The sequence below is a fragment of the Castor canadensis genome, chromosome 7, assembly GCF_047511655.1.
Source record: "Castor canadensis chromosome 7, mCasCan1.hap1v2, whole genome shotgun sequence".
NCBI lineage: Eukaryota > Metazoa > Chordata > Mammalia > Rodentia > Castoridae > Castor > Castor canadensis.
Genome location: NC_133392.1, coordinates 27,295,903 through 27,317,090, shown reverse-complemented (window position 1 = coordinate 27,317,090; position 21,188 = coordinate 27,295,903). Strand labels below are relative to the sequence as shown.

At 40.3% G+C, this 21,188-nt stretch overlaps 1 protein-coding gene across 9 annotated transcripts in view; it reads left to right on the top strand.

The window, feature by feature from the left end:
- Gbf1 (golgi brefeldin A resistant guanine nucleotide exchange factor 1) overlaps positions 1–21,188 on the top strand; it is a 123,796-nt gene that overhangs the window by 77,944 nt on the left and 24,664 nt on the right. For 4 of the 9 annotated variants that reach the window (XM_020171217.2, XM_020171216.2, XM_020171219.2 and 1 more), the window contains exons 4-8: positions 11,952–12,083; positions 16,807–16,925; positions 17,690–17,798; positions 18,312–18,372; positions 19,707–19,761. In XM_020171217.2, the coding sequence (XP_020026806.2) occupies positions 11,952–12,083; positions 16,807–16,925; positions 17,690–17,798; positions 18,312–18,372; positions 19,707–19,761 (476 nt within the window). Of the gene's footprint in view, positions 1–11,951; positions 12,084–16,803; positions 16,926–17,689; positions 17,799–18,311; positions 18,373–19,706; positions 19,762–19,785; positions 20,566–21,188 lie in introns of those variants that run through there. The other 5 variants (XM_074078429.1, XM_074078430.1, XM_074078428.1 and 2 more) reach the window with 3 other exon arrangements.

Genomic DNA, 21,188 nt, shown 5'->3' with positions numbered 1-21,188 from the left:
ACTTCTCAAACTATGGTAAAAGGTCAGTTCTTTTTTTTTTTTTTTTCTTTATGCCAGTCCATTGTAGATCCATTATTTTAAATAATGCAATAAAATTAAATACTAGAAAAAATTAATTAAAAAGATAAGTAATTTTTTTTTACTAGAACCAACATACATGATATTACTCTATCAAGAGGTATTAGTTGGCTTTCTTGAAATTTCTCTATATATATCTCATTGTATATCAAGCAATAATTTGTGTACTGCACTGGTTTGTTTATTATACTTTGAACAATAGTACTCTAGAATAAATAAAAAAATAAATAAGTGATTTTTGACTGACCATTCCAGAAAGTACTCCAGATCCTAAGATATTATAGCCAAAATAGGCCTCCTTAAAAATAATTTATGAATGAAGTAACTGAGATTTAGGGAGATTATATAATTTGTATGACATGAAGCCAGTTAGTGGTGCCAGGATTAGAAATTTAGGATACTAGGTAAAATCACGGGCTTTATTTTTTTTGTTGTTGTTGTTTTTGTTTTTTCCAATCACAGGCTTTAGAGTAGGATTTAAATCCCATTTCAGCAACTTACTAGCCTTGTAATTTTTTTACTTAACTTCTCTAAGACTCCTTTTTATCACCTATAAGATGAGTGTTAGAGAATTAAAATAAGCCGAGTATGGTAGTACATGCCTATAATCCTAGCACTGGGGAGGCTGAGGCAAAAGGATCTCAAGTCAAGGCCAGCCTGGACTACATAGTAAGACTCTGTCTCAAAAGAAAAGAAATGACAACAGCTAACAGTAATTAAACATATACTATATAACAGGCTCCATGTTAAGCAATTTACATATATTATTTCATTTAATATATGAAATAAAGTGTACAATAAGTATAATTAAGATATTATTCTGGGGGGGTGGAGGTGAGGTAGCACAAACAAAAAGATAAAATAAAAGGAGAAAGAAAAAAAAATTATTCTAGCCAGGAACGGGTGGCTCACACCCGTAATCCTAGCTACTCAGGAGACAGAGATCAGGAGGATTGTGGTTCAAAGCCAGCCTGGGCAAATAGTTCTCAAGACCCTATCTCAAAAAAAATACATCACAAAAAAAGAGCTGGGTGGAGTGGCTCAAGGTGTAGGCCCTGAGTTCAAGCCCCAGTACCACAAAAAAGGAAAAAAAATTATATTCTAGTTTTTAGCTCTGTAGACCCTTAGTCCAGTGTTCTTTATATTGTTAAACAGTTTATTATTTATTTATTTATTTATTTATTTTTTTTTTTGGTGTCACTGGGGTTTGAACTCAGGACTTTGTGCTTGCTAAGCAGGCGCCCCAACACTTCAACTATTCCTCCAGTCCAACAGTTTATTTCTTTCTTTTTTTTTTAATTTTTATTTTTTTATTATTCACATGTGCATACAATGCTTGGGTCATTTCTCCCCGCTGTCCCCACCCTCTCCCTTACCACCCACTCCACCCCCCCCCTCAATACCCGGCAAAAACTATTTTGCCCTTATCTCTCATTTTGTTGAAGAGACAGTATAAGCAATAATAGGAAGGAACAAGGGTTTTTGCTAGTTGAGATAAGGATACCTATACAGGGAGCTGACTCACATTAATTTCCTGGGAATGTGTGTTACCTTCTAGGTTAATTCTTTTTGATCTAACCTTTTTCTAGTTCTGGTCCCCTTCTGCTATTGGCCTCAGTTGCTTTTAAGGTAGCTGCTTTAGTTTCTTTGCGTTGAGGGCAACAAATGCTAGCTAATTTTTTAGGTGTCTTACCTATCCTCATATCTCCCTTGTGTGCACTCGCTTTTATCTTGTGATCAAAGTTCAGTCCCCTTGTTGTGTTTGCCCTTGATCTAATGTCCACATATGAGGGAGAACATACAATTTTTGGTCTTTTGGGCCAGGCTAACCTCACTCAGAATGATGTTCCCCAATTCCATCCATTTACCAGTGAATGATAACATTTTGTTCTTCTTCATGGCTGCATAAAATTCCATTGTGTATAGATACCACATTTTCTTGATGCATTCATCAGTAGTGGGGCATCTTGGCTGTTTCCATAACTTGGCTATTGTGAATAGTGTTGCAATAAACATGGGTGTGCAGGTGCCTCTGGAGTAACCTGTGTCACATTCTTTTGGGTATATCCCCAAGAGTGGTATTGCTGGATCAAATGGTAGATCAATGTTTAGCTTTTTAAGTAGCCTGCAAATTTTTTTCCAGAGTGGTTGTACTAGTTTACATTCCCACCAACAGTGTAAGAGGGTTCCTGTTTCCCTGCATCCTCGCCAACACTGTTGTTGGTGGTGTTGCTAATGATGGCTATTCTAACAGAGGTGAGGTGGAATCTTAGTGTAGTTTTAATTTGCATTTCCTTTATTGCTAGAGATGGTGAACATTTTTTCATGTGTTTTTTGGCCATTTGAATTTCTTCTTTTGAGAAAGTTCTGTTTAGTTCACTTGCCCATTTCTTTATTGGTTCATTAGTTTTGGGAGAATTTAGTTTTTTAAGTTCCCTATATATTCTGGTTATCAGTCCTTTGTCTGATGTGTAGCTGGCAAATATTTTCTCCCACTCTGTGGGTGTTCTCTTCAGTTTAGAGACCAGTTCTTTTTTTTTTTCTTTTATTATTCATATGTGCATACAAGGCTTGGTTCATTTCTCCCCCCTGCTCCCACCCCCTCCCTTACCACCCACTCCACCCCCTCTCTCTCGCCCCCACCCCCTCAATACCCAGCAGAAACTATTTTGCCCTTATTTCTAATTTTGTTGTAGAGAGAGTATAAGCAATAACAGGAAGGGACAAGGGTTTTTGCTGGTTGAGATAAGCATAGCTATACAGGGTATTGACTCACATTGATTTCCTGTGCGTGGGTGTTACCTTCTAGGTTAATTCTTTTTGATCTAACCTTTTCTCTATTACCTGTTCCCCTTTTCCTTTTGGCCTCAGTTGCATTTAAGGTATCTGCTTTAGTTTCTCTGCGTTAAGGGCAACAAATGTTAGCTAATTTTTTAGGTGTCTTACCTATCCTCACCCCTCCCTTGTGTGCTCTCGCTTTTATCATGTGCTCATAGTCTAATCCCATTGTTGTGTTTGCCCTTGATCTAATGTCCACATATAAGGGAGAACATATGATTTTTGGTCTTTTGGGCCAGGCTAACCTCACTCAGAATGATGTTCTCCAATTCCATCCATTTACCAGCGAATGATAACATTTCGTTCTTCTTCATGGCTGCATAAAATTCCATTGTGTATAGATACCACATTTTCTTAATCTATTCATCTGTGGTAGGGCATCTTGGCTGTTTCCATAACTTGGCTATTGTGAATAGTGCCGCAATAAACATGGGTGTGCAGGTGCCTCTGGAGTAACCTGTGTCACAGTCTTTTGGGTATATCCCCAAGAGTGGTATTGCTGGATCACATGGTAGATCGATGTAGAGACCAGTTCTTTTGATGAGCAGAAGCTTTTTAGTTTTATGAGGTTCCATTTATCTATGCTATCTCTTAGTTGCTGTGCTGCTGGGGTTTCGTTGAGAAAGTTCTTACCTATACCTACTAACTCCAGAGTATTTCCTCCTCTTTCCTATATCAACTTTAGAGTTTGTGGTCTGATATTAAGATCCTTGATCCATTTTGAGTTAATATTGGTGTAGGGTGATATACATGGATCTAGTTTCAGTTTTTTTCAGACTGCTAACCAGTTTTCCCAGCAGTTTTTGTTGAAGAGGCTGCTTTTTCTCCATCGTATATTTTTAGTGCCTTTGTCAAAGACAAGTTGGTTATAGTTGTGTGGCTTTATATATGGGTCCTCTATTCTGATGCTGCTCATAGTAAGCAGGCTGAGTAGTTTCACAACCAAGGAGACATCTGACACCCCAGCCAAGCAGCCAGAATTCCCATTCTGGAAGGCACAAACAGTCCAGTAAACAAAGAGTACAGATTAGGTAGAGGGGTGCTTGAAGGTGACAGGTTCATGTTGTAGGATTGGGTTAAAAACAAATACAAGGAGGGGAAATGCAACCCTCACTGGAGAATCAACCCTTGTTGGAGGGGAGGGGGGAGTCTTCCTAAAATCCAGGGCCAATTTCTGGTCAGTCAGTGCCAAATTACAACAGTTACAATTAGAATTAATACTATTTCTGAAGAATCTTAAATATGTCTTCAACCCAAGGTAAAGTGAGTCCCACTGGAGATGTTTTGGTGGTATTCTGCTCATCGCTTGCTCGATACCAGTGGGCAGGGAGCTCAACTCCCTATATTATGACAAGAAAACAGAGAAGTTCCAAATTGGCCCAACATCAATCTGAGAATCTTCCAAAGTCCCCCAAGTCTCCTGCCTTCTCAAATAATGAATGACCTGACCACAGGTGGAGGATGAATCCTGACACTGTTTTGTCTTTTCATGTCAAAGCTGTCACCCTTTTCAAATAATCAGTCAAAGGCCTTAACGTGTGGCCTCAAGCATTGCCTTTGGACAAAAGAAAACACTCTCAGCTTTCTGTCCTAGCAGCCACTGTCCTCCCTGGAGTCTATGTTCTCCAGCCTGCAGCAGCCTTTTCTCATTTGGCTAGCATTGGGCTGGCACATTCCTGATCCAAAATGCACACATAAGCTGCTTTCTCTGGTAGTGAAACTCTTCACTCCTGAGTGACTCTTATCAGGGGCAGTTGGGCATTCTCAATTGGATTACGCTGACAAGGAAAAAGTACTGTGATATATTATTTCAACACCATTTGGCTTTAGAAATGCCTGTCTCGACCCTTTTGCCCTCAGACTTGGCTTCTATACCCTTCTTGCTTCCTAGAGGGTCACCATCCTGCTCTTCAGTCTAACTCTTCATCCTGCAAATATTGGCCTGTGTTCCTGGAGACAGACTATCATCATTCACAAAATGGATCACATATAACAAACTAATAAATCTGAGCATGATAAAAACAGAAGTCTGGATCATTTATCCTTCTTGATTTGTATCCAGAGGTATGAGGCAAAATTTTTTGGACACAAAACCCTTTTGGTTTTTCTGTCTATACTAGCACATCCTATTTTAGGAGAAAGTTTTAGGCACTCATTCTTTTCTGACTATGCTATATCCAGGAATATATTTCTTGTAAAAGTCAGAGATTGAGAACAATCTACAAGTGGAATTTCTGAAATACTGTAAGTTCAGTAGGAAGGAGCTGTGGTTTTTTTGGTCACTAGATAATATCAAATAGTGGTCCAAAGGATAAGAAAAACTACGTGAAACTTGGTAGAGCAAGTGCAAGACTGAGTTAAAACCCCAGTACCGCAAAAAAAAAAAAGAAAAAAACTCATTCTCCCTAGATATCTGATAAAAAAAGGTTCAAGATGATCAAGAAAGAAAATGGTGTCTGGCATGCATATGTGCTCTTGAATTACTTGTCAAGGACCTTGATCATTTCTCTGTCCTTATAGCAGCTCAGTTACTCCGAAGAGGGAAAATAGTAGGATGATGTATTTTTCGAGGTTTGAAATCCCTGACAGCGTATGGAGTCAATAACAGGCTGCTTTCAGTAAATGTTTGGTCCAAAAGTACTCATTTTTTTTTTACTCTCTCTTCCTTGTTAAGTGGGGCCACCCTGGTTTGCCTGAAGGCAGATTTAGCCTCTACTTTAAAAAGTATGTGCTTAAAGATAACATACCCATAGAAAAATAGTTTCTTACATGACTTTGTTCAATATGATACATGAATCCTTATCCAGACAGGAATGAGGGTCCTACCTTGAACATTCCTGCTAAACAATCTGTTTATCTTGCTGCTAGGAGCTTCTATCTAATCCTATTTCATTGCCCAGGAAAACAACCTTAATTTGCCCCAGACATCAGCAACAGCTACCTAAATTATTAAACATAATTATCAAGCCAGGTGCATTTGTACACACCTATAATCACAGCAACTCAGGGTGAGGTGGAAGGATCCATTCAGCCCAGGAGTTTGAGGCTAGCAACATAGTAAAACCCCATCTCAAAACTAAACCAATGTAATTATCATATGTACATTATTTTATTCTCCCAAAACTCTGAAAAATGTTATCACTGTCTCCATTTTTACAAGTAAGGAAACCAAGACTCTGAAAGGATAAGTGACTTTACCTAAGGTCATATAGTAAGTGGAAGAGATAGAATTTGAACCAGATCTTGTTAAATTCAAACCCAAAGCTGACTTTTTGTTTGTTTTTTGTGGTGGTTGTTCTGGGGGTTTGAACTTAGGTCTTCGAGACTGCAAAGCAGACACTCTACCACTTGAACTACACCTCCAATCCAAAGCCTGATGCTCTTAAACATTGAATTATACTCTTACATCTTACATGCTATACCAAGCTTTTGCCATAACTGTATGGCTAAAATGTCAAATAAGAATTTTAAACTTGACTATCCTAGAATTTAAGTTTCTTCACCTTTCCTACCCCTAACTAGTGACTTAATCACTAGTTGGTTATTAATATTGTTGGCTACTGATTGTGGTACTACCACTCGAATTCAGTTAGGTTTGCCTAGTTTTGCTCCTAATCCAAGAGGGAGAGTGAGGCCCCTTTAACAAGGGCAGCAGGGTTAAATGAGGTCCATAGGGACTGGCCTCAAACATGCACAGAAGCCTAAGGACAGAGTGATCCATCTGTTTTACAGAAAGTTTGATGCATATCAACATTAGTTCTCTTGCTTCTAGAGGAAATTGGCACATATTGAAAAGAAAGCAATTAGGTTATTACATACAGGCAAACCAGAGCTGCTATAGTCCTTCAGTGTGCCTTACTGTTTTCTATATGCACTATACATGCACTATACATGACCAAGCTCAAACTTAAGCAGGCAGTTTGAAAGCCCAGGAGAAATTAAAAACTTTTGCTGCTGTGCTTTACAACAGAATAATTCATCCTAGCTCTATACATCCATTATACTTAGCGCAGCTTTTTCAATCCAAATTCCTTTTATAGTCTAATAAAAATTTTTCATTGTCCAATGGCAACAAGAAGAGAAGATAATTATAGGTTTATTATCAATTACCACTCCATCAGGTCTTCTCTAGGGGCCTTGATGGGGAAAAAGAGGAAATATAAAAGAAAATTACAAATTGACATTAGCAAAGGCTATAGATGATGAACAAGCCTGAAAGGTCAGTAGCGAAAGCTACTGAAGAAGAATGAGAGGATACCCAAACAGATTCAATTACAGAACTGCTAAGTGACCTCTTCCTTAAGCTTGTACAACCCTACTTATTCACTTTTCTTCAACAGCCAGAAATGGTTACTACAATAGCATATCCTAAATTCTTAGTGACACCAAGACTGCGGAATCTTTTTGTTTTTGTTTTTTCTTTTATGTGTGTGAGGAGTCTTAATTCTGCTTCAGCCACCCTTATGCTAATAGACTCAAGAACTTTATGATAAGGGATACTTCCCATTTTACCTGTGGGGGGAAAAAAGACATAAAAATGTAACAAATGGGGCTGGGGTGTAACTAAAGCAGTAGAGTGTCTACCTAGCAAGTACGAAGCCCTTGAGTGCAAACTCCCAGTATCACCAAAAAAAAAAAAAAAAAGTAAGAGGTGGAGCTAACACAAGTACTCTAACCACTTGCAACTGCTGTTTCTAAAGACATGTCTATTAGGTAAAAGTAAATAGAGTTCATACAGTGTTTGTATACTGAGAAGTCACACCTTATATACTCTGAAAAGTGCCCAGAAATCAAGGAAGCTGAATCTGAACCCAATCCTGAATTGGTTGGGAAAAACAACTCCACAAAACAAGTAACAGAAGCTGGATCCAGTCAACATCTGTTGTCCCAGCAATAGCTGCCTATCTGTCTGCCTCGTTTTATCCCAACTATACACTTAATACAAAAGTTGCATTATTCTGGGAAAGCTGCGTTCCAACCCAGAGTATAGAGTTAATGTTTTTTATAGCCACATGCCTTCTTGCGATGACAGTGATTTTATAATAAAATACTTTATGTTCAATCAACTTACAAATAATGGATGTTCCCATTACATGGGATTTAAAGCATACACAATTTAGAAAGACCCAAGCTGGGCACCAGTGGCTCACATTTGTAATCCTAGCTACTCAAGAGGCAGAGATCAAGATTGCTGTTAGAAGCCAGCCTGAGGCAAGTAGTTTGAGAGAACCTATCTCGAAAAAACCTTTCACAAAAAAGGACTGGTGGAGTGGCTCAAGGTGTAAGCCCTGAGCTCAAGCCCCAGTAGGGCAAAAAAAAAAAAAAAGGACCCAGAAAGTAACAAGGGTGATTCCTAGATTCATAGAAAGGAGAGACCCAATGAAGAATCCTCTTTCACTCCTAAAGAAGTTCTACGGAAGCCAGGCATTGTGGTTCATGCCTTTAATCCCAGCAGTCAGGAGGCTGAGGCAGGAGGATCATGTGTTCTAGGCTACCCTGGGCTACACAGTGAGACCTTAACTCAAAAAAAACCAAAGAGAAGTTCTAATGAAAATAACGTATCTAAATAAACATTGATTTCAACAAATGGTATTAGAACAATATGATATCCATATGTAAATAAATGAACCTTAATCTAATACAAAAATTAAAATGGATTATAGATCTAAATGGAAAAAAAATGTAAAACTGTAAACCTTTGAGAAGAAAACAGGCTAGGTGCTGGTGGCTCATGCCTGTTATCCTAGTAACTCAGGAGGCAAAGATCAGGAGGATCATAGTTTGAAGCCAGCCAGGGCAAATAGTTTGTGAGACCCTGTTTCAAAAATACCCAACACAAAAAAGGGCTAATGGAATGGCTCAAGTGGTAGAGCACCTGCCTAAAAAGCATGAGGCTCTGAGTTCAAACCCCTATACCACCAAAAACGAAAAGGAGGAGGAAGAAGAACAAAAAAACAGGGAAAAAAATATAATTGCTGCCAGTCATGGTACTGCATGCTTATAATCTGGGCTACATAGTGGGACCCTGTCATTAAAAAAACAACAAAAAATTACTGTGTCCTGTGATAGGCAGAGTGCAAGAGTGATTTTAAACATTACACTAAAATACAATTCACAAAATAAATATTGGTAAATTGGACTTAATCAAAAGCAAAAATGTCTGCTCTATGGAAGACACTGTTAAAAGAATGAAAAGGCTAAGCTTCAGGTTGGGAGAAATATCTGTAAATAATTGTATCACCAGTAAAGGACTTGAATGCAGGATAGATTAAAAAGTCTTTAAACTCAACAGTAAGAAAACAAGCAATTCAATTAAAAACTGGACAAAAAGACTTGGACAGACACATTACCCAAAAGGATGTGTAGATGGCAGATAAGTACATGAAAAAATGTTCAGCATCATTAGCCATATGGAAATGCACATTTAAACCACATGGAGATACCATTATCTACCTCCTTGAATGGCTTATATTAAAATACTGAAAACACCAAGGACTGGAGATGATGTGGAGAAACTAGAATTCTTATTTCTAAATTTCTGGGAATGCAAAATGGTATATCCAGAAAATAGTTTAGCAGTAAAGCCATAAATGCCACTCCTGGGTACATACCCTAGAGAAATGAAAACCTGTGTTCACTCAAAAACCCATATCAAATGTTTATAATAGTCTATTCATAATTGTTTCAAACTGGAGAATCCAAATGTCCTTCAGCCACTGAATGGATAAAGAAACTATGGTGAATACAAGCAATGGAATGCTACTCAGCAGTAAAAAGGAGCAAGCTACTGATATATACAAGAGCTTGGAGGAATCTTAAAGGTATCATGCTGAGTGAAAGAAGCCAGCCTCACAAGTTTCCATACTGTATGCTTCCTTTCATATGAGCTTCTTGATAAAACCATGTGAAGGAGAATAGATCAATAGTTAGCAGTGGGGGAAAAAGTGTGACTATAATGGGAGGGCAAAGGGAGTTTTCTGGGGTGATGAAACTTTTTTTGATTTTTGGTTTTGTTATTGGTGATACTGGAGTTAGGCACTCTATCACTTGAGCCATCCCCCCAGTCCTTTTAGCTTTGGTTATTTTTGAGATAGAATCTCACTTTTATGCCCTGGCCAGCCTGGATGGTGATCCTCCTATTTAATGCTTCCTGCCATAGCTGGGATAATGTGGTTGCCATGACACCTAGCTTTTTTCTGTTGGGATGAGGGTCTCACAAACTTTTCTCCAGGCTGGCCTGGAACTATGATCCTCTTGATCTCAGCCTCCCACCTAGTTTAGGATGACAGGCATGTGCCACTGCACCCAGTTATTTGTTAAGATGAAAGTGGTGTCTTACAAACTATTTGCAACCCCAGGCTAGAGTCTCAAACCTCAGTCCTCCAGATCTCAGCCTCCTGAGTACCTAGGGTTACAGGCATGAGCCACTGGTGCCTGGCTAAACATTACCATTTTTTAAATGGCAGACCAAATGGTACATATGCTAAAGCAGCAAGACTAGATGACTTTAAAATTTTTAATATACTTTAAAAAAATATTTCATTCAATACATTCATTGCTTCCATCTCAACCCACCCCCACCCCCGCCCCAGGTTTCTCTAGGTTTTTTTCTGCAAATTGTACATCTCTGGGTGGACACAGTGCGGGGAATGAGAAGCAGATTTTATACAGCTGATGTGATCACTGTACAGGCAAGCTTGGAAAATGCTACCCAATCTACCAATTAATTAAAGCATTAATCTGAGAAGCAGTCAGGCCCAGGGAGTGTTTACCCAGAGAGGGGGGTAATAGGAATTGAGTAGGAAGCTCCCTGCATTTGCATGAAAATGAAGGTGCTTAGGAAACACAGCTTATTTTGTCTGTAAAGATGGGACAGTCTGATCAAATCCCTAAATATTTCTGGCCTATTTAGGTAGCCTAAAACAGAACTGGCTCTGAAAGATGAAAGCACAGCAGAGTCTAGAAAAAACAAATTAAACCCTGGGTAGAGTAGGTTAGAGAGGAAGCCCATGGTAGTATGATTTTGTTGACTTGGAATGAAATCTAAATTCAGGAGTATGTGCTGGCAATTAGGAAGGTAGATGTTACAAGTTTTGGAACCATGTCAACTGGATTCAAACCCCAGCTCTGCATATTAGTTGTGTGATTGGCTGTCAATTACATTATCTTATCTGAGCCTTATTTTTTGCATCTGTAAAATAAAGATTATAATGCCCCTTCATTTCTGGGCAGTTAGCTTTCAGCTTTCTCTAGGCGGGAAGGAGGCTGAGAGTGGTTAGGAACTTCCAAGATTACAGACTCCCTCTATTAGTCACACTGTTCACTGTTCATTTTAGGCTTATTTTTCAGCAAGAGACTATAACAGGTTTCCCCTCACCCTCCTGGATTGTATGTACTCTTTTCTCTAAGTGAAGTGACCTTGACCATCCCAGCAAAGGACATAAAAACTAGAACCTGTCTTGAGATTTCTTTGGCTATGTTAGATGTACCCAAAATGAAGTTTACCTGAAAATGTATGGTGAAATGGACATGGAAAATTGACTCATAATATTTGATATTAAGGAACTATTATTAATCTTTTAAAACTGTGATAAAGGGCTGGGGATGTAGCTCAGTGGTAGAGCACTTGCTTAGCATGTGCAAGGCTCTGGACTTGATCCCAAGCACTGCAAAAATAAAACAAAAACACCATCTGTTAAAAAAAAAAAAAAGATGTGTGTGTGTATGTGTGTGTGTGTGTGTGTGTGTGTGTGTGTGTGTGTGTATCTTACCATTTTAGCTATTTTACTGTTAGTTTTTTAAAATATTGTGCTTTTTAAAAAACCTCAGTCTTTTAGAACTTTTTCTTTTAGAAATTTTTACAGATAAAATCTTAATGTCTTGGACTTAATTTGTAGTAATCCAGAGGGAGAAAGATTGACCCAGCCATGAAGACCTCTAGGCTGAAGCTACAGACAAGAAGAACTTTTTTCAAGAGGTTAGCTTTTTGCTAGATATGGTGTCTTTTCATTTCTGTTTTTGTTTTTTCCTTGCAGAACTCTCAGAGATCGAGCCAAATGTGTTCCTTCGTCCATTTCTGGAAGTGATTCGCTCTGAAGATACCACTGGTCCTATCACTGGCCTGGCACTCACCTCTGTCAATAAGTTCCTGTCCTATGCACTCATAGGTAAGAGCTTAGGTGGTGCTGAATGACTTCATTCCCTGCCTTTTCTAGATTGCTTGGATCTTAAGCAACTAGCTGGTAGTAAAGAGAAATTTTCCCCAGCCTTCTCTTTCCTTATAGAAGACTTGTGCTAATTAACAGGGCTGTGCTTAGAGGGAAGGGTGGAGAGGAGAGGAGGTTCCCCTAGGACTCTAGTTTCTCTACTTATTCTTTGAAGGAGAGAGTTAAGGGTGTGGTACTCTTGGAGGTTTATTTTACCTTGTTTTTCAAGTTAAATCTTTCAAATATGATGCATGTTATTGTGAGAAGACTAACAGTAAAGAGGTGTCTGAAAGGAAATGTAATTCTCTCTCCACTGTCTTTCTCAGTACTCCAACCTCTTCCTTAGGTAAATAATGTTAATGGCCTGGTTTGATTCTTTCTATACCTTTTAGACAGCCTACTTTGAATCTTTTTATTTAATTTTATTTTGGCAGCACTGGGGTTTAAACTCAGCCCCTAGCACTTTTTTGCTTTTGGCATTTTTCAGATAGGGTTTGGCTTTTGCTGGGGGCCCCAGCCTCAGACCCCAGTCCTCTACCTATGCCTTCTGTGTAACTGAAATCACAGAGGCATGCCACCATGCCCGACATGTTTGTTTAGAAGGGGTTTTCTTAACTTTTTGCCCAGGCTGGCCTCGAACTGTTATCCTCCAGGTCTCTGCTTCCCAAGTAGCTGGGATTATAGGTATGAGCCACTGTACCTGGCCTGGTTTGAAACTTTTCTATACCTTTTTTTTTTTTTTTTTTTTTTTTTTTTTTGTGGTACTGGGGTTTGAACTAAGGGCCTATACCTTGAGCCATGTCACCAGCCCTTTTTAGTGATGGTTTTTTTTTCGAGGTGGGGGGGGTCTCGAGAACTATTTGTCCAGGTGACACTTTAAACTGATCCTCCTGATCTCTGCCTTCTGAGTAGCTAGAATTATAGGCGTGAGCCAGTGGTGCCTATCCCTTTTTTTGCAAGTATATATATATGAAGTACTATTCCCCCCACACACACCCTGTTTTTTGAGACAGAGTCTTACTCTGTAGCCTAGTCTTTATTCTCTTGCGGCAGCCTCCCAAGTGCTGGGATTGCAGGGACTATCACTCCTTTTTAAAAAGAAAAAGAGGATTATGTGCTATATATTTTCTTTTTTTTAACTTAATAGTGTTAACTTAGATATACATGATATAATTAGCCACCTAATTTATTCTTTTTTATTGTGGCAAAGTATATATAATATAAATTTTGCCCTTTTAATCATTTTTAGGTAAGATACTGCAGTGGCACAATGTTGTGCAGCCATTCCCACCATCTATTTCCCAGACTTCTCATTACCTCCAATGGCAGCTCTTCCCATTAAATAGTAACTCCCTGTTCTATACTTCCCTTACTCTGTCATATGATTGTTTTCTTTTTGTTATCTGTATAATTGCCATAGAATAACAGATATAACATAATTCATTTAATCATTCTTTTATTATTTAATATTTACATTATTTCCTGTTGAAGGTATTATAAATAATTTTGAAATAAATGTCCTTATTCACAGGTCTTTATTTACTAATTTTTCTTGTGTCTGGAATAATTCTGAACTTGGAATTTCTGGTGTAAAGACTACCTGAATCTCACATATTTATAGGTCCTACCAGGTTGCTTTCCCAAAAGATTACATCATTTACACTTCTGCCTGCAATATTTGAGCATTTCCATTTTCCCATCCTGTCATCAGTACTGAATATTATCAGTTTTCTTTTTTGTGTGCCTTGAGCATTTTGTTGCTTTTATTTCCTTAAGGCTGAATATTTGAATTTCTTTTTCCCTTATCTCTTTTTTATTGAATTGCTTTTGTTTTTCTTACCATTTTTAGAAGCTCTTTATATAGTAGAGATAGTAACCCATTTTCTATATAATTATAAATCTTTGCTCCCAATCTAGGCCAGATATTTCACCCAATCTATAGTTAATTTTTTTTCCTCCTGCAGTTCTGGGGATCTATCCCAGGGCCTTGTGTATGTTAATACAAGTGCTCTACCATTGAGCTTATGAATTTGTTTATGGTATCTTTTTTTGGATTCTTGTTTTAGTTGGTTTTGTCACTCAGTTCCTAAGTTCCTTTTCCTCTATTACCAACCCATGTGAAAGGATGAGGAACATGGAAATCAGGCAGCTTTGTTTCTAAGTAGGGAGACAAGGAAAGATGAGACTCAGACTACAGTGAGTCAGAAAAGCAAACGGCTTTCAGTTCAGGACAAAAAAAACCCTTTACCTTTTCTAGAAAGTTTGATTTGCTTAGCATTCAGGATCCTGAACAGCCTTGGGTGACAGCCAGGTTCTGAATATAGGTGCATTAGCCTCTCCAGGCACACTAGTCCCAGCTTCATACTTTCACTAAATGAAATCGGTCCCAACCACTTCCAGCCTTGTCCTGAGCACCACCTGCAGGTCATATGTCTTCACAGCCCCCAGCAGCTGCCCTTCTTGTCTCTTAGTATTTCTCTCTCCCCTTCCTGGACTTGGCAGAGAGACTGGTCATTAGAAAACTCAGGCCAGCTGGTCATTGGAGTTTCCTGTGGTGGGAAAGGAGAATGCTGGAGGTGGTGATTGCAGTAGGCATGAGAAAAGGGCAGGAAGGAGTGTATGAAAGCCAGAAAGCAAACGAGATGAGGATGGCAAATATCCCTGAAGCTCACTCTAGAGTGGCCAGAAAAGGAGAACAATCTGAGGAAGGGGTCTTGGGAAAGACAAGGTCTACTAAATGAGCTCAAGCCAAACAAGCCTTTGTTGATGTTGCCCACCTAGAAGAAACTTCCTGGTCCCCCAACCTCTCAATCCTATAACCCAAGGCTTCTTTGATTATTTTAGGTATTACTCTAAGTAAACTGGCCTTTGGTTTAGTTCCACACAAATGCCAGACCAGAATTTGTGCCCAGCTTGTTGGCAGGACCTGTGGTTCTAAAGACCAGTCACTATTACCTGCCTTTTTAGAAAATGAACTTTGCTACTTTGTTCAAGCTCAAGGGATAAGAACACAAAGATACCAAGAGATTACTGAGAGAGGGAAAGAAATGGGCCCTCCAGAGCCTTGTGATGGGAGCAAAACTGCTACCCATTCATTGAGCTCTCACATGTCACACAACACTGAGAAGGACCTGGCTTTCTTGTGTGGGCCCTGGAAACTTGAATCAGAACTATCAGGCTGGGCTCTGAGAAAAGGTTTAGTAAGAGTCAGAGAGTATAGGATTTTCTGTGTTGATTAGGAGAGACATGACTAGTTAGGGTGATAGAAGGAGGAGCTGGGCCACCCCAATTATGCAATGTATCATGAAACTGGCTTCTCTCTACATAACCTCTAACACAATCTTTCCTCGTCATCAGTAAAGAGATGCTTGTAAGTAGGGTAAAGAGAGTCTTTGATGAGGTGTCAGAGACTCCTAACAAAGACAGAAGAGAAAGATGAAAACACAATTAATGAAAGTCTTCTGGCTTGTGGTTGCAAGAAAAATGCTCAGGTTTCTCAGCTACCCCATGAGCTTAAGGATCAGGAACTCCATTAATTCAGGTACCAAGAAAGGGAAAATGACAAGAATGCCTTCTGACTCCTACCATTTCAAACTAGAAGGTGCTCCTATATTATACCATGCCACCTTAGGAGCAACTTTATCACTTGCAGAGCTTTATCATGTGTTTGCCTTTCTCTCTTACTTTACTTTCAGGACTAAACAACATGGAAAGGATCCTTCAGAGCAAATCTGGTGCTAGAACCAGCAATCCAGGCAGTTCTGCAGGACCCTTGTAGGCCTTGATGGAGGCAACTTTTTGAGTTATTCCTTGTGGCTGTTTGACACAGGAATAAAAGCAGAATTCACCAATTACAGCATTTATCTTCACTTCCAGTATAGTCCTGGTTATCTGACTTCTAACTTCTCCCCTTGTCTTATTCATAGCTGAAATCCTCCATCCCCAACAAACAGCCTCCTGTCCTGTTTTGTTTGTCTCTTTTTCTGTCCTAAAGCCTGGTTAGTTAAGCTGATCGATGTCATATTGTATAAAATAAGAATGAAACCAAAGAGGCCTCTTCTGTGCTATAATGTGGCACCCAGATAGGATATTGGTGGCAGTGACCATCCATTTCCTCCCCTGCTTCCCTTCCTAAGTTGTACCTGAACACACATCTACAAAAACAACCAGAGACAGAAGTTGTATTAAAAAATAAAAAGAAAAAGGCTAGAACTTTGGCATTCAAAGCTCTGACCCTTTTTGGCACTCATATTTCCAGGCCCTTTTTCCTCTGTGAAATGAGTAGCTTAGTACCAATGATTCCCAAGGTATAGTTCTCTGATAAGCAACATTAACTTCACCTGCCATCATCTTAGAACTGCAAATCCTCAGGCCCTACTATAGAACTATAAAAATTAAAAACTCTGGAAGTGGACCTAGTAGTATGTATATTTAATGAGCATTCCAGGTAATTTTGATACATGTTTAAATTTGAGAAGCACTGTTTTTTTACCCAGTGGAATTGTGCTGAAGAGCTTGTTAAAGCCAGTCATGGGGAAAAAAAATCTTAGGTAGCTCAAGGAGTCATAGGTAAAAGCACTGGAAAGGAGAAAGCTAAAGTCTTAAAGCAATCTGTGGACAGGCTGTCTTCTTTTTCTCTTTCCTTTCCATTATCATTTAATTTGTCCTCTTTTTGCTGAAGCAGATCCCACTCATGAGGGCACAGCAGAGGGCATGGAGAACATGGCAGATGCAGTCACCCATGCCCGTTTTGTGGGCACAGATCCTGCCAGCGATGAGGTTGTCCTGATGAAAATCCTTCAGGTAAGAGGGAGGCAAAGAGCAATTAGGCTAATGACCAAGGGCTGGTGCTTCTGGCTCTACTTATCTGAGTGTTCTCAGTCTCCTGGCAGCATGAAGCTATGTTTTGACTACAGTGGGGCTTAGGGACTGACTTTGTTTCCAGACAAGCAGCTCCAGTACCCATAGCAAAAGCTTTTTCTTAGGAAAATAATTAAGAACTTTAAATGAATTGATAACAAACACCGGAAGCCCTTAATACATTTGTACCTCTGGCAGACTATCTGTACCATCTATCTGTTAGGTTCATGATCTAGAGCTGGAATGAATTCTGAATTATGTCAGGGTTGTGGAGAGTGAAGCAGCAGTTCCCAAGTCAAGCTCCTGAGAGGAGATCCCCTAGCAGGCTGAAGTCAGATCAGCATTCTTGCTAACCTCTTTAAAACTCACCCCTGAATTCGGGCATGATTGTACATGCCTGTTATCCCAGCACTCGGGATACTGAGGTAGGAAGATCACTATTTCAAGGCTAGCAAGACCCTGTCTCAAAAAAAAAAAAAAAAAAAAGAGAGAGAGAGAGAAAACCATCACCCCTGAGCTTGGAATGAAGCTCAGTGATAGAGTACGTACCTAGCATGCTTGAGACCCTGGGTTAAATCCCCAACACCATGAAAAAAAGTACTGAGTATTTCCCTAGGAATCTGAAGGAACACAAGGTGGCTCTTATCCCTTCAGGTAAACTTCACCCAACCTAATTGATCACATTGTCTCCTCTTTCTTCCTTAAAGGTTCTACGGACTTTGTTGCTAACTCCAGTGGGTGCCCATCTAACCAATGAATCTGTATGTGAGATTATGCAGTCTTGCTTTAGGATCTGCTTTGAGATGAGGCTCAGTGGTAAGTGCTTAAATACTGACTACCATTCCTGGGGCCACTATCTGAGTATGTATATAGGACACTGTCTTAGAACACCAGAGAGACAGAAATTCAGGACTTCTCCATTGGCTACTTGTGAAGCCTTAGGAATCTAGAAGTCTCTGTACTAGGCTATTTGTTGTAAAGGTAGAATAGAGATCTAAGCCCATTATGCCGGGGCAGGAGTGGGGATGAATCCCTGTCTTACTCAGCCTCAGCACCAAATCTCCCTCCTTTGGGATTTCTGGGATTGACACCAGCCTGCAAACCCAGCCAACCCATTACCGCTCCCCCAACTTTTTTTTCTTCTCTGACTCAGTAGTGCCATCTAGTGGTCCAGTGAAGTTATGGCTGCCAGGCTGAGCTGGAGCTGGTTTTAATAAGTTTGGCATAATCCTTGGTAAACAAGGTTTGGAGGGGAGTCTGCTCTGAGAAGTCTCCAGATAATAGCACAGCAAGTAATGACACCTGTGTTATTTGTTTTTGCCTGTGCAGAGTTATTGAGAAAATCCGCAGAGCACACTCTCGTAGACATGGTGCAGCTGCTCTTCACAAGGTAAACCTGCTGCTGTTTGCTTCAGCCCGGCTGCCCAGGCCTCTTGAGTCTGCCTGCTTCCACACAGCCACTTCAGGGACCTGGCCAACCCCACAGCCACATCAGAACTACTGGGATTATGGAAGGGGGTAGTTCTCTGGACCCCAGGGTACCAAGCAAGGGAGAAGGAGGAGGGAGACGGCTTGGCCTCGGGGGAGGCAGAGGGTTATTTAATCTAGGCTGACAGACCTCATTCTGCTTCCAAACTTGTGTCTGTTTCTGTGCAGGTAGCATCTGGGAAAGAGAACCCAGAGAAGAAGTCAAACTTAGGGAGCTCTGAGCTTCCAGAGCTCAGCCTGATTTCTGTGAAAGAAGGCCAAAGCTAGGGTGACCAATGATCATGAGAACTGATCTGCTGTCCCTCATCTCGGTTTGCCTGGACTGTCCTGTTTTTAGCACTTAAAGTTCCATGTCCTGGCAAACCCCTCAGTCCTAAGCAAAACAAGATGGTTGATTTACCTAAGTGAAGTCTTCAGCCTCACCTAAGTCTAAAAGGCTTTTTCCTTTCAGATCTGTAAATAATAATCTTTATTATCTAAAAACTAGACTGCCCTTGAACCCTACAGAAAATACTTCCTTACTCCTTAAGCTCAAATTTCCTGACTTCAGAACCTCCACCTGCTTTAGGGTTTTTGTTTTGTTTTGTTTTCCTTGTGGGTCTGAGGATTGAACCCAGGGCCTCAAGCATGCTAAACCAAGGCACTACCACTGAGCTATATCCCCAGCCCCTCAATCTGCTTTTTGCCTCTTACTGTATGCCAATCTCCTGGGGTTTTTTTTTTTTTTTTCTGGTGCTGGGTCTTGAACTCAGGTCCTGCACCTTGAGCCACACCACCAGCCTTTTTTGTGTTGGGTTTTTTCAACATAGGTCTCATGAACTCTTTGCCCAGGCTGGCTTCGAACTGCGATCCTCCTCATCTCTGCTTCCTGAGTAGCTAGGATTACAGGCAAGAGCACCTGGCTCTCCTGGGGTTTTGATAGATTGCCCTCTCCCCATCTCTGAGCGTTTAGCAGTACATTGCAAGGATGAAAAGAGCCTCCATACTCCAAGGGCACTTTAGTCACCTTGCTCTGGTAACTGCCAGAACATGGTATTGACCATGTCATACATCCCCCAATTCCTGTAGCTCTTTAATGAAGCTCTAAAAAGTGTGAAATTAGCCTTCTTCTCTTAACTATCTTTCCTTAACAGACAGGGATGCTGTGGCCCAGGGCATCTTTGTGTGTGGTTTCCATAGTAGAAGACATTTGTCATTATCCCTTAATGATAGTCTATGGGGTTCTCTATCTTATAGGTTACCTCAGTTTAAAGAAGAACCCAAGAGCTACGTGGGGACCAACATGAAGAAGGTAGGATCTCAGAACTGATTTGTCATCCCTTGTCCAAACCTTAACCTGTGAACTTCAGTGCTTATGAGGTACCCTTGCTTAGTAGCAAAGACAAGCTTTTTGCCCAGACGGATCTGCTTGGAATCTAGAAATAGTTCTCTTTAGTGAGAAATTTGTTCTCCCAGACACCTCTCTTTCTCTAACTTTCCTTTCTGGCCTTTGTTAACCTACCACATAAGCTGGTGAACCAGTCCTTTATGGAAACTAAGTGAGGCCCATTAGACTGGGCTAAAAATATATGTTGGCAAAGGTAAAAGTCTGGTCATCCCCTCAAGTCCTAGAGAGGCTATGTCCCAGTTCCTACCCTAATGCTGGATAAGACTGGGCTCATTGTTCCTTTAGTCTCCATTGAAGAGATAAATCAAGCTGGACTCCAGATCAAAGGGTTCTCAAACTGGTAAAAAAAAAAAAAAAAAAAATGGTGGTCAAAAAAATGGCCTTTTTATATCTTGAACTGAAGTCCTGAACTTCACAGGCCTCTGAAGAGGATTCTGCTTGCTGCCCTAAGAGGTTCTATTCATGGCAATGATCCTTGGCTATTTGGTGTATCCACATGACTTTCCCTTGTCCCCTGCCATTCATCCCCATTCCTGCCCTGTGCCCTGTTGGCGTGTATCTGAGTTTATTTCACTCTGTTTAAATCGTGCGTTTGCCTGTCTTTCACAGATTTCTCCATGTCTCCTCAACAAACTGGAGCTAAGTAGTGGGGAGCAGACCAAAGCCCTGAACCAGTTAGAGAGGGTACTACTCTTTAAGAACCTCAAGGTCTCTCTCCCTCTCCCTCTCCTTTTCCCCTTTTTATTTAATTCTTTACATGTTTATTTTTTTAATGTAATACCTGGGAACCATTTCCATTGCACAACTTACCTCTCCTTAGTAACACAGCTTGGCTTTGGAAGAGTTGCATTTGTTTGTAGCTTTGCAGTGCTGGGAATTCTCCTGGGACCTCTGGTTGCCTAGAGGCAGAAGAAGAGCTTAGAGAGCCTGGGTCCTGCTGTCTTCTTGTGGGGAGGCTTAAGATCCACCATTTCTGGGGAAATTACAGGGACCTTCAAGCACGACCCTTCCCTCTTCTACCCTCTCCCTGCCTCAGAGCTTTCAGAGAGTGTAAGCACAGTCCTAGAGTCAATCTGGATACCTGGGCTGGGTTGGTGGGAAAGGTAGTCCATCTAGTGAGGGCCTTTTATTTCCTGGTTACTACTACAGGGATCATTCCAAGGTTTAGAATTCTAGATTGATAGAAAGAAACCAGGTGCCAGGATAGCCAGGACATTGAGAATACTCTGGGATCGTCAAAGATGCCCTCTATCCTTTAAAAGTCAAGATATAGAGGAATTAAAGGGAAGAGTCCAAACTTCCTTATTTTAGGAAGACAAGAGAGAGAAAGG